The sequence below is a fragment of the Bacillus rossius genome, chromosome 1 (genome assembly GCF_032445375.1).
Source record: "Bacillus rossius redtenbacheri isolate Brsri chromosome 1, Brsri_v3, whole genome shotgun sequence".
Lineage (NCBI taxonomy): Eukaryota > Metazoa > Arthropoda > Insecta > Phasmatodea > Bacillidae > Bacillus > Bacillus rossius.
Genome location: NC_086330.1, coordinates 104,900,192 through 104,914,226, shown reverse-complemented (window position 1 = coordinate 104,914,226; position 14,035 = coordinate 104,900,192). Strand labels below are relative to the sequence as shown.

General features: G+C 36.8%; 1 protein-coding gene across 9 annotated transcripts in view; it reads right to left on the bottom strand.

Moving 5' to 3' along the window:
• Positions 1-3,260, bottom strand: part of LOC134541238 (serine/threonine-protein kinase N) — a 372,780-nt gene extending 369,520 nt beyond the window's left edge. For all 9 annotated transcript variants that reach the window (XM_063384564.1, XM_063384580.1, XM_063384574.1 and 6 more), the window contains exon 1: positions 838-3,260. In XM_063384564.1, the coding sequence (XP_063240634.1) occupies positions 838-861 (24 nt within the window). In that variant the 5' untranslated portion in view covers positions 862-3,260. The remainder of the gene's footprint in view (positions 1-837) is intronic.
• Positions 3,261-14,035: the final 10,775 nt, after the last annotated feature.

Below are 14,035 nucleotides of genomic sequence, written 5' to 3'. Positions count from 1 at the left end.
ACAACATCCCATGGGAAATATGTTTTTGGTATTGTGTTCTATAGTACAATAGGTAGGGCTTGCTCCATAAAACTGTCGGGGTGGTAATGATGTCAGCACTGCCATGTTGACATCAATATTTTTATGGGATCACGTTGTAAACCACTTCCAAAAACTCATAAATAGCATTTTTTCCCTCAGTAAGTAGCAATCTTTTACCAAATTAATTTAAGAAATTATGTTGTCATAAAGTCGACTATCAGCCCAAGCCCAAAATAAGTTTTCAAATTTCCTCCCCCCCCCCCTCGCAAATTCCATTTAACAGCAAATATAAGCCACTTAGCTTTTGATTATGAGCACGAATTGCACACCAGTCCACCTGCAGCATTTTATATTTTAATATTTTGTTTTAAACCTTTAACATTTATCAACAAAAGCAACATGTACACAGGTCTACCATCCACGCTACTCCGACTACTAAATTTTTGTTGGTATGACATTAGAATGGTAACATACAAGGTTATGGGTAATTACACCCAAGACTAACGCTGATTACAGTATTATAGACTAAGTATTTTTTAAGATATTTAATTATTTTTAAGTTGAAACTAAAACCACCTTATTTCTAACAAAAGAAACTTGTCGGTATTCGAAATAAGTCAAATCAGTAGGAACTAAAGTTAAAAAGGTCAATCACTTTACACGGCAGGAATGAAACATCAGTCACTGGCGTGGTTTCCAATAAACAAGATGAAAATATAGATGTGGTCAACTAAACAAAGACCATGAATGTATAACATAATACAAAAACAGATTAACATAAATACTAATCAAGCATAATACCCATCATAAACTTACCTGATAGTAACTTGAATCCGCCATCTTGCATATAATTTTTATTTTTTGATGTGTTCTACTAAGGAGAAGTCCTTATTTAGGCACAAGTACACAACGGGACATTATTAAGATTCAAGTACCGTAACTAAATAAAGTTTCAGTCTGACAAGACCCTGCCCAAACTTCAACAGCAATCTTCTCACCTCTCGCCTTCGCAACTACATACCAACTCTCCAAATTACTCTGGCAGACTGATCTTTCAACCAATCACAACTCACGTGAGGGAAAAGAAAAAAGAAGCCCGAAGATCAACTTACTTTTTATTAATTGGCATTAGTTGGCGCACTTTACCGAGACTTTGTGATAATAATAAAAAAAAAGCATTCATAACAGCTAAAAAATGTAATATTTTAAAATATTTTACTAGTCCTTCACTTACCTCCACTTAAAAAAAAATCTAGCAAATAACACTTTTACATAACTGTCGGCTACTTTTCAACATTTGAAAGCTGAAAACAAGTTCACACACCTCAGATTAAAAAAACTTAGCTGTTCAGCAAGACCTAATATTCACTTATTCTCTCCACTTCAGTAGGTATTTCAGATAGCTTCACACATGCATACCATTTTGTTATGGATTATGTTTTTACATTCCAAAACGCGAGGGAAAAAAATTACAATTTAAAAAAGTTTTATATATGTAATAAACTATATATACTCTTATTTAATTTAATATATAATTTAATTCAGACAAGCCTTGGAAATATCTATACAATTAATAACATAATATATGATGGTTAACTATTAAATTTAGTTGTCCAAATCCATTATCACAATTTAAACCACTAAATATCAACACCAAAATTCACATCCGAATAGCCACAAAGTGTCCTGGTGACTGTGATCACTAATGTGACATGTTAATGACATGACATAACATGTCAGTCACCCTCAAGTGGCAACAGTTTGTAATTTGAATGATATCCAACACAATCAGAGCACCGAGTCAGCTAGTTCAGGGCCCACCTTTATCACAGGTCTCAACATGGTGGTAGGATATCTGCAAAAATATTGCTGAAAACCAAATCAGAAGCAGGACGATGACCGGCACAGTTATCCAACAGGGCTCTTATGACATTCCAAGTTTCTTCAAGTTTTACTTTACTTGTATAAAATGATTTAAAAAAGTTCTTAAAACAAGCATGCTGTCATTCATGTATTTCTCTGCACATTTTAAGCACAAGGTTATTGGAGGAAGGGGCTGGAACTCTATGGGGGCCCCAGTTGTATTTTAAATAAATTTTTAAATTGGTGTGTATACCCCTATAGAACAAAAATTACAAGCCTACTGCTAATAAAGTATATTGCAAACCTTGCAAGTTATGCGAAACATGATCACCTTTACATTTAAAGCCATCGTCATGTGTAGTAATAAAATTTGTTTTACATTTTAGGTTTGAAAATTGGTGTATTAAGTAATTGGGAGGTGATCCCACAAAATTATTTGCCTCCGGGCCTTTGTTTCTCTCAATGGCCCTGGTAATGCACAGGCATGTTTAGAACTCCTCATAAATCTCTAGATTTTTTTAAAATTAACTAATGATAGTTGTCAGCAGAATAATTTACACCCAACAAAACAGTCAATTTTTCTTTTTTTTCTTGAATCTCTTAGCACATTTTTCTTTACCTCCCACCAGAGTAGACTTAGGCAAACAATGCATACATGACCGGGTTCATCTGCATTGAAAAACTTTACCACAGGTTAATTGATACCCTACAACAAAGCTGCAAAAGTGTTCTTACATTCCTCAGCTGCATTTTCATTGGCTAACCTGTGCTTGTCTGCTACATCCAACCTCCGGATTCCGTGTCAAATTTTTAATTTCAGAAGCCAATCATTTTAAAAAACACAAGCACTTTTTATGTTTTAGATCACTGTGAAAACATTTTGGTAATTCCATGATCATAGGCACACTGATTGTTTAGAACTAAACCAACTGTACGAGGCACTATCCAGAATTTGAATTTTAGGATTTGTCAATGTGGCTTCTATTTTGTATACTATTTCTGTTAGAACTATGGCAACAAGTTTCTTAAGTTTTTTTTTTAATCTGAATATTGTGGAAGAACCAATAGTAAAATCACTTATGATGTTTCTGTTTATCCTTTTTTCAAGATGATTATATCTATTTTTGCTGAGCGAGAATCACATGCTTATGAATGTAAGTTTAACTAATACTTGAACTTTTGATGGCCTTCGAAAACATTTTACAGTACACTGTATGTACACAATTGAGCAAATTATATAAATAGTTCTTTTATACCTTTAAAAACAAAATTTCTTATGAAAAAGCCATTAGCAACCAGTCAAAATAGGGATTAAAATAGGCAGCAGCCTACAGTTTAAATTTTCACTAAAATATAGTTTGTATTAAACTTAACAAAAATTAAATAATAAAAGAAAAAATAGTTTGTTTCTGTATACTGGTACTGCGTGCGTGCATGTGTATGTATATATAGCATTAATTATTTGAGAGTATATTGGCACCTACTGTTATTGAAATAATAAAACTCTCCTTTGCATAAATAAATATGTATTTTAAATTTAACTATCAAGAAACTGAACTAAGTTAAACTAGTATAACCTATTAAAATATTGAAAATTAATGACGAGCACGGCTTCTAAACTATGCTATACTAAAGAATGAATAGTTATTTTGGAGTCAGTAGGAAAAAATTATTTAAACTGCAATGTACTTAATAAACACAAAACTGAAATGAAAACTAACAGTCACAATAAACACTTGGCAAAATAAAATACAATAACACAACCTGGTGCAAAAAGAAAAAAGAAAAACTAATCCACCTGAGGCGACGAGATAATAGAACCTTGACGGAATGCATGAGAGGGGATAAACGGAAGCACCTTGAGCTAACACACAGGCTCAAGGCAAAGGACTTGCAAAGTCCAAAAGTGTTGAATGGCAAAAAAGTAAGTATAGATGGTTAACAGGGGCGTTTCCATTAATATGACAGCCTCGCGAGTCCATCTGTTTGTATAATTGTGTATAGTAATAGTTAACAATTAATGAATAGCATAACATAGTACACACATTTTGAAACCAAACAAGATGTGTGTGCTTGAATTCTACTTCAAGACACATTTCATTGAGTATATTGATCACATTTAGCATAAGTAGTAATTAGTTTTGTACAAAAGGAAAAAACAACTTTATTTACAATTTGCCTTAAACAACACTGCTTCTATACACTCAGAATCTTTGTGATTCAAATGATGTTCACTTCTTTGGATAATAATACTCGACTAATGGATCATCATGGCGGATAACTGAAACACAACAAAACACCATAAAAGTTACTTTTAATATTTTATATTATACAAAATATAATTAATTATAACACATGTACATGAATCAACTAATTTTTTTTTATTATTTACAGCAAAAGTTACACGAAACTAGATTGTAAAACTAATCTAAATGTCACACTAAAAAATTGTATGTCGGCAAGTTAAAGATGTAACAGACCTAAAATATTTTTATTTAAATGACATTATTTTTATTTGTTAATTACAAATGATACAATCAAAAATATTTAAGCATTTTGGTATGTATAAAAAAAGGAATTATTAATATTAACATTTTTCACTAAAAGCTTTTTAACTATGAGCTGTAATGCCCATCATAAAAGTTTAGCTTATGATTCCGAATCCAGGCATTGTATCCCCACTTAGTTCACAGTGCATTATTTTTTAATATTAATAAGCATCACAATGATTAACTGATACCCACAGAATAAAATATTTACAGTTGCACATTTTAATAGTAAATTTAACAATTACATCAAATTATAGACACAAATAAAATGTTTTAAATTTCTAGCTGTAAAAGAAAACACCAAATTTATTAGCATTAGCCCAGAAACAATAATAACTTTACTGAACATACGCTAATTTCTTCTTGTACTAGAATCATTTTGCAAAATTCATTTTTTATTTTGTGCCTTGTGGCAATGTGAATCGCCTGAATGTTTTGGATACATTAGTCATAAAGTAATTAAGTCTACTTGCCATTAAACTTTCAAGGAAATCACTTGAATGATAAACATTTAACAATCAAATACACACTGCTTTGCTTTGCCCACGAACTGTCAAAATTAATATCGCCATTACTCTCACTCCAAGGATAAATTCCTAGTCAGCCATTGGCAGCAGTGAATTGCCTGAGCACACAGGAATAAGCAGTCTGTATCCAAAGCAGCAATCAGAGAGGAGCCATGCCCCTCCTCCCCCACAATTTAGATATTTTTTTCCCAGTAATAATACAGCTCATTGAACATCTTAAAATGACTTAATTTGGCTAAACTCATGACCCGAATATGCAATATCAGAGAGACGCTATACCTTTAAACATATAATATACCAATCATACACAGTGATAGTCTGGGTCTAGCTTTAGTAAATTAATATTTTTTAACTTTCTCACATACACAAATACTCACTCACACACACAAATATATTGAGAGAAGGAAGAAGGGGTGAGAGAGAGTAGGGTATTCTATACCCCCAAACCATCCAGATAAAGACCTATTGAAAATACATTCATATAGCTTCTTTACAAATCCTGGCTACGCCCATATCTATAGATGTAGTTTGCTCGCACTTAGGTACACAAAATGCACCTTTCTTACTCAATGAGGAAGGAACTGAATGTTACAATTAGTCTCACATTTTTATATCATGTTATTCTGAATATATCCTACTTTCTACTTCCTAAACAATTTAAAAACATTCATAGCAACTTTTTTGCACAATTACACATGCATTAAAAAAAAGTAATACACCTCCGACTCGCACAGCACGAGTTCAATTAATGTGAATGTGCATAACGGGAGAACATTTTGTGGAATGGTTTCAGATAGTGCGAAATAAAAACCCGCTTAACGTGAGGTGAGAATTAATTTTCTTGGTATAAATTTACTGCTGCGGGGTTTCGCCGCAACGTCGGATACATCGTGTGAATGCCGCTCGGGCAGTGTCTAGCCGAGCTGGGCGTGTCAACTATCGCAGGAAAAAGCCGTCTCAGCTATCATGTTATCTTACCCGCCCGTGCGCGTGTTATTTTCATGACTCAAAGCCTTCCCAGACAACTGTAGATATACTAGTTATCGTCAAGCTTTGTTTTGTTGTACACTTTATAATCCGCTAGTCATTTTGTTGTTGAGCGTGGTAAAGTTCACAGTACATCTATACTAATATTATAAAGCTGAAGAGTTTGTTTGTTTGTTTGTTTGTTTGAAAGCGCTTATCTCAGGAACCACTGGTCAGATTTGAAAAATTCTTTCAGTGTTGGATAGTACATTTATCGAGGAAGGCTATAGGCTATATTATATTATCAATAACATTAGGGATCCTTACTAAAAGTCCAATTTAGAATCAAATACATTGGAGGGGGTTAGATACAACATGCAGTACACGTACGAAGTGTGTGTTGACAATGCCGCAGGCGCTAGAAGTTTATTTCCTATTGCCTATTAACATTGTTGCCACGCACTAAATGCCTTATCATTCTTAATTTTCCCATACAAGTAAAAAACACCCGTGTGATATTAACAACGAAGCAATCAGTACCCTCATAAGAGATCAATTAGTATTTAAATACTTTTTATCACTTTAAATCGCAAACCTAAACTATTGTTTTTTTCCTCTCTCTGTGTTTGATTTGTTTTTTATTGCCCTTTTTTTCAAGTATATATATTTTACAGACTTGAAACTTCACAGTAATGTTCCTTATGTTACGCAGGATGACATTTTCCGAAAATTAGATCCCATGGGTGGTTAAAACCAGGCAACAGTGGGTACTTTGTCTGCATGAGAACAGGATTTTGCATTGTTCATGCCTTCTGCGTCTCCATAGCAACGGGCATCGCGCGGCAGTGGCGTACCCACAAGGAGGGGCATATATAATGAGCGGCGCAAGAGTGATCTGCCTGTAGACTGCCGTAGCAAAGTACGGGTACATCAGTTGTACGTTGCATGCACGAGTCGGGAAACCATCGGTGCTATTCATTTTTTCTCCGGTACATTATACAGCATTGTAATAAATTTTCACTGAATTTTTTTTATTTACCATTACTGTAAATGGGAGATGTGGCTTAATTTTTTTCCATTAGTATAGCCGTACGAAGCCGGGTAGGGCAGCTAGTATGTAATAATTATGAAACGTGCAAATGAAGTACAGTCTGATAAAGTGGTAGCAAAAAAAAACCTATTTCTTTAAAACGAAGTTGGAAGTTGTACACGGTAATCTAAAAACCATGAAGGCAACAGTGCAATTGGTCGCGCATTAGGCCTAAGTGAATCTACGGTACGGACCATTATCATATTTTGCAAAATAAATGAGGCTTGTATGATTGTAGAGGAGAATGATCCTAACGAAGAAAGAAGTGACAACTTCAAAAAAGAAATCGATAAGATATGTCAGGTGTACAAAGACTTGTACGAACACAAAAAAGAAAGTAAAACACAAACACGGCTAGAAAGTTTTTTTGTGCCTGCATCGACTTCCAAAAGAGCAGATCTTGTGAAGGAGGCAATGGCGCCGGCTTGGGAAAGAGAAGACGAAGGTTGTGTCACGCCAGCTACCCCTCCCACTTCAGGACAGCAAGTTGATTCACCCCCTGCTGTACTCAAACACAAAAGACAGCTTGTTTACATTTTCACTCGTGGAGGAAGAAGCGACTACATCCACATCCGCCTTTTCTCCGGAATATCTAGGTTAATCTTTCCATTTATGTAAAGCAATCTGCAACTTATGTCATGTGTGTTTACGAGTTCATTTTTTTTATTTTAGGTTTTTTTTTAAAACAGACACATGTAAGAATGTAGGGGAAAACTCAAAGGTAACTTGGTGTGTGCGCGCCCAAACAGTTGTGCCATGTTTCATTATAGTTCTTAGATGTTTTTTCCTCAAAGTTAATACGACTGATGCTCTCTACCACTATGTGTGACAGTTTTATTACCTTCCCCTCGTACTTAAAATGATTTTTTTGTGTGTTCACTAAACTGTACCATGTAAAATAACATTGTTATTAACGGGGATAGCCGAACTCGCGTAATGCGAATTCACTTAGCGTGAGTATTTCACTGAACCAATTGTTCGCAGTATGTGAGTCCGAGGTGTATCTGGATTTGTAATATAATTTAAAAAGTGAATAAACAATGCATAGTGGTTAAAAAATCTGCTAAGAGTTTAACATAGAAAACCGTATTTTCAGGTGAATTCCACTAATAAATATATATCATTGATACAGTTACTGTCCTTTGCTTACTATTCCAATTTCTTAAGTAGTAAACTTGCTATTGTAAAATAAAATGTGAGTGCAACCATATCAGGCAGCACTGTTTGTACATTCAGCAATGTGCCACTTTTACCTCCTGCAAGATAGTAATAATTTACGTAGAAAACTTTCCTGGTAATTTATGTTTGCTATAACATAGTGTATCTGCTGCAAGCTACTCAAATATACCCCAAAATACCAGTGAATTCTTTATCAGAAGTTAATTTTCATTAATAACTATAGCACAGTTTATCAATAGTTTCAGAATCAAAAAGTATTCACCTGTGTATTCATTTCTATATTTACGGCGACCATCTTTCCTGGTGTACACATTATACAGGGCGGCACATCCCATGCAAATGCCTACAATCGCAACGCCGGTGCCAGCAACAATATCAGGTACTTCAGTCCACCCTCGCTTCAACAGGCCAACCACTTGAACAAAAAAAAATCAGTGCCCTTAGAAATTATTTAACATACGTATGGACCTAGTACACTACTTTCAGCTGCACTTACTAGAGCCATGACTATAACCCTTCAGCAAAATGAACTTTAATTTGGAATTGTACTGCCATTCGCTATAGGGGCAGAGGGGGAATATATGTGTAGAGTTCTGGCTACTGGGAAATCCGGTGAATAGTTATATAATGCAGGGTGTCCACAAATACCTAGTGAATCAATTTCAGGACTTTTTCAGGATTTAATAATATAACTTTCTTAATTTTTTAATATTACAGAGTAATTTCTTTGTGAATAATAATAATAATCATAATAAAAATAACACAATAGTATATTCACAGAAGCAAAGAAATATTTGTGTTAGAAAATTGAAAAATTTTCTGATAATTTCAACATTATTTAAACGGACAGACTATTAAGTATTATTTGATGTGTGACTATGAACTGAATATCAGGCATAAGAAAACAAAATACAATGCTGGTGGAAACTAAAAGTTTTTCACCCTTCCAGCACAGTTACTGTTTATTTTATAAACTTATTAGTGACTTTCGTGACCTGTCCAGTTTTGTTAATTTTACGTGTGTTGCATGACCTGTAAACACCCTGGTATAAGTGCCGCTTTTGCATTAAAGAAATAATATTCCAAGAAGCATATTTCTGAGTTTACTAATCATACAACAAATTTGAAACATGGCAGTTTGATAATACCAGAATTTCATTATTTGAAAACAATGTTATTTCTTAGCACAAAAGTTAGTGTTATAGCTTGATCTGTCCTGTGTTTAAAATGGTTTATGTTTGTGCGACTACAGTTAGGGTTGAAATTATTAGTGCCAAATGCGTGAAAAAAAATTCTTGTGTGTGTAATTGTTTAATATTGAATATGTTGTTTATGCATATCTAGGTGTTCTTAATTAATTAATTAAAAGATTCGGTCAGCTGCACTTAAAATAGCTACTGTAAAAAGTACTAATTCTTATATACCCTATTTTTTCCCCATAAACTTTCATCGAATGCAGTAAATAGTTGGTATTTCAGTTTCTGTTTTACGTTTAGTATGAGCAAAAAAGAGTCCAATGGGAGGTAAAAATCTGGTGTACTCCAAGTTAGTCAGGCCATTGTAACAGCAGTATGGAACCCATAATTGATTTCAGAGGCACAAGTGCTAGGGCAGAGCAGCAAGATGGGTCATTGGTATGCGGAGAAGAAAAGGAGTATGTGCGAGTCCCTTACGGCTAATTTTTTTCTATCACGTATCAAAGTTCATCCTGACGGTATGATCCTGTGGTACATGATGCTCGCTGTTTTATTTAGAATGTTAAAACATCCTGGACATAACTAAAATATCACAATACAACAAATATTAGAAAGTCAAAACAATATGCAAATTTTGATTATTTTTTTGTCTCATACGATTATAATTCATTGTTACATCACAATTTTTATTGTATCCAGGATATTTTGACATACTAAATAAAAAACAGCAAGCATCATGTACCACAGGATCAAGGGATAAACTTGAATATGTGATACAGAACGTTTACCCGCTTATGCTTATTGTAATGATCAAAGAACATTTCAGGAGAAAAACAGAATGGGTAAACAACTTATCTTTGTTAGAGAGCTGTGCCTGAATGGAATGAACTTAATTAGAGGGTCATGTAATTAAAACAGGCAAGGTAACTAAGGAGTAAGCTAAAGGTGAGAGAGAGAGAGTAGGTAAGACTCCTTGCCCTAAAGTGGAATCCCAATTGCCGATTAAAAATAAAATTTAAAAAAGTAGATATTGATTATTATTTAAATCATTGTAATTTACCCATTAAAATGATATAACTTTCATATCAATGTATTGTTTTTATTGCTTACACCCAATTTCCTTTGACTGTAATTGCTTGAATAACAATTACTGCAACAAAAACAAAATCCAAAAAACTATATTTTTGAGTACTAATGGTCCATAATATCAACGTGAATTATTATAAATGTCACAAACGCAGTCTGGCCTAACAAACCATTTAATTCAAATTACAGTATTTAAAATTTAGTTCACTTAACTTTTAGAGAATTTTTAATTTAACACACGTTATCACTGTCAAACGGTGAACTACAGGTAAATTTCTTGAAATAACTACAGCAATTTCGTTTTACAGTATCACCAAATACAATTAAGAAAACTCAAAAATGACAATTTATATTTTTTTAAAAGTATTAACTCTAGAAAATTACCCCTTCAGACTTCCTAATCCTAATCACTTTCAATAGTATCCATTTTTTAAATTATTTTTTTACTGATAAGCCGTAATCATACAAAATTGCCAAAGTTAGGAGGAAACCCACGTTTGTTGGGATTTTACCAATTCATTCAACAAAGAGAGCAAAAAAATATAATCCGAAAATAAATTCGATTTGAATCATCAAATTCCATACACTAAAAAACTATATACAACGTTAAAATCCGCAAAATAAAATTAAAACTTACAGCCCGTACTAGCCCTAGCGGTAGCCATTTCGCTCGTAAACCCAAAAACATTCAAAGTACATAGATGATAGTATGAGAAGGAGTATCAAGAAACAAATAATTTTATCATTCATTAAGTTTATACCGTGGTCATATATATTTAAAAAGTTTTATTATTTAAATAATTGAATTTTTGAATTAAATAAATATTTACGAAACTTCTAGCAAGCAATTATAAACCCTGCCTTTTCTTTAATATCTTATAAAATAATATAACTTGATAAACTAAATTTTTTGATTATAGAAATTTCAACAGTTAAATACTTATTATTTTTAGATAATAAATAAATATAAGAGTATATAATTACTTCCTAAAATTTTCGTAAAAAAATTTTTATTCAAAATTTTAAATATATAATTAATAAAAATGTTTAAACATATATAATTCCTAAAAGTTAAAATGAAAATGTGAGAGTAAAAAAATCCTAGCAAGTATCTAAACACAGCCCGCAAGTATAAGCCCATATATTGTACCAATACACCACGCTGCACTTGACAATTAGAGAAAAAATCGATGGCTAAGAGCACAAAGGTTGTATGTCCAAAAACAGAACAATGGAAGAAACAGCAAAAGAATGTTTTGTGACAAGTCACCTAAAGAGTTTTACTTTACTGTTGTTGTGAATTATATATATGTTGAATTGATTTATTTTTAACATAGATCTGACGGTATCCATTGACGCCATCGTCGGTGCTCCCTCTGAAAGCACAGGCCTTTATGTGTCCTCAACACCTGATCAGTGCCGCGCCTCGAACGCGCCCGTGCGTGCAACGTAGTGCAGTGCCCCGAACGGCGTGACATCAGTCACGGCCCCCTACGTGTGCAAAGCGCCCGGCCGGGTGTGGCACTGCGCAACTAAATAATTTGTTCATGCATTTGATAAAACAAACAAAAACTAATACTTGTAAAATAACTAATAATTAATGTTAATTTAATAATCATTTTGTAAACTGGGATCATTCACAAAACTGGCCGAAATCATCTTCCCGCGCTCCGCAGTTTCCCGCGGAATTTCCCCATGGTGGCCAGGGAGGTTAGTCAGTCGCCATCCAGCACTCGCCAGGGCCAGCAGCCCCGCGCACGGGGAGCTCTCAACTTTCGCGCCAACTTCACCATTCACTGCAATAGGTAATTATAGTCAAACCGTTTAACTCAGCTCCCCGGTCGACCCGAATCGGCCGTTCGAGATGTCGTACGGTCCTTCAATATAATGTGTAGCCCGACACCGGGCTTTTCGTGTGCTACATAATTAACTAGGTGACCCTCCGTGGCACCTGCGCCTCACGCTAGTGGCAACTGTAGTGTAGTGTTTTGTATTAAGTAATGTTGTATGACCAGTCGTCCACGTATTTCACGTTGCGTTCCGCAAACTTTAACGTAGGTAGGAACAGACTTACCGCTCACCCGAGCATCCAACTCGCAACTCGCCGGGAACAACCCCTATTAACGTACTAGTCACCGGGTTACTATGTGGCCGTAATAAGTACCGTCAATAGAGGGTGGCATGCATGGAGCATAGGTCGACGATGAAGCGGCCAGTCGCGTGAGCGTGTCAAGTGTAAAGTGTGCGACGGAATAAACCAGTTAAAAGTACGTGTGTGTTTTTACTAATACGGCATCCTGGGAGGCCATAACAGCCCGGGGAGCCCTTTGCCGACGCGTCCCTGCCTGCAGCCACGAGGTCAGGAACCCCGCCCTTGAGATAAAAATTAATCAAAACATTTCTAATTCACACAAAATTCAAATCAGGCAGCGGGGACGGCGTCAAATTGGCGCCCAACTTGTGTGGCTATAACATCATCAAACTCTTTCGACAAACAAGCCAAGAAAACGAAATGGAAAAATTAACAGATAAAGGGCTCAAATAGGGATAGGGCAACAGCGCGCAATGTGGCAACACCGCGCGCCGGAGCGGCACCGCGCCAGCACGATTAGCCGGGCCGAAACCAGACATCACCCCTCCCTCACCCCTCCACCCAAGCTATCCACTCGCCTACCACCCCCGCTCGACACCTCCGCCCCCACCCCACTAACCACCCTCGCTCTTCACCCCTCACCCGCCCGCACAGACACCCGGTCCACCACCCCGCGCCCCTCCTCACCTACCAGCAGTCAGCTGTCAACGGACGTCATGCAGCCACGCCGCCACAGGCTCCCGCGAGGCAGGAAGCGAGCGAGCATGGAAAGGAACTCTGTTGGTGAGGGGAGGTGAACCCCCCTACCTGCTCGCGCCCAGCCATCGACGTCCCCACCCGCCGCTCGGGTCAAACAGCCGCGAGCCAAGCACAGTGGAGCAACAAGGTCATAAGTCACCACGAGTCTCTGAAGATGAACGACTTCCAGTAGGCCTACGAGGCATGGGCAAGCGAGGGCTACCCATGCCCAGGGTACAACTGGGAGTACGAGGAAAAGGACGAGTGGGAGGATGACGTCACCGCAGAGTACACTGACGGGCCGGAAGTAGACTGGACGCCGCCATGACTGTACCACATGACACAGCACGCATCGCCACTTCCACACACGGCCAGCCACCACGCCGCTGTCGCGGCCAAAATGCCGCCCACTTTACGAACAACCGAGACGTCCATCTGCCACTCGTCGCCGCCCCCGACATCGCCACCGACGCCGCCCCCGCCATATGGGGTGGAGACATCACCACAGGCGGAGGGAGCCACGCCCTTCCAGCCCCTATGGTACAACTGGCACGCGGGGGTCGGGTGGACACGTCAGGCCGATACAGACCCGCCGCCTCCGACGCCGCCCCCTGTTGCCACTCAGGTGTCAACAGAGACCGCAGAGACCAACGACACAGAGCGGCACAGCAAAGGGGGTGGATATGTGAACTGGGCGGAGCTGACGCGCTCCACCGTTACGCCGCCTA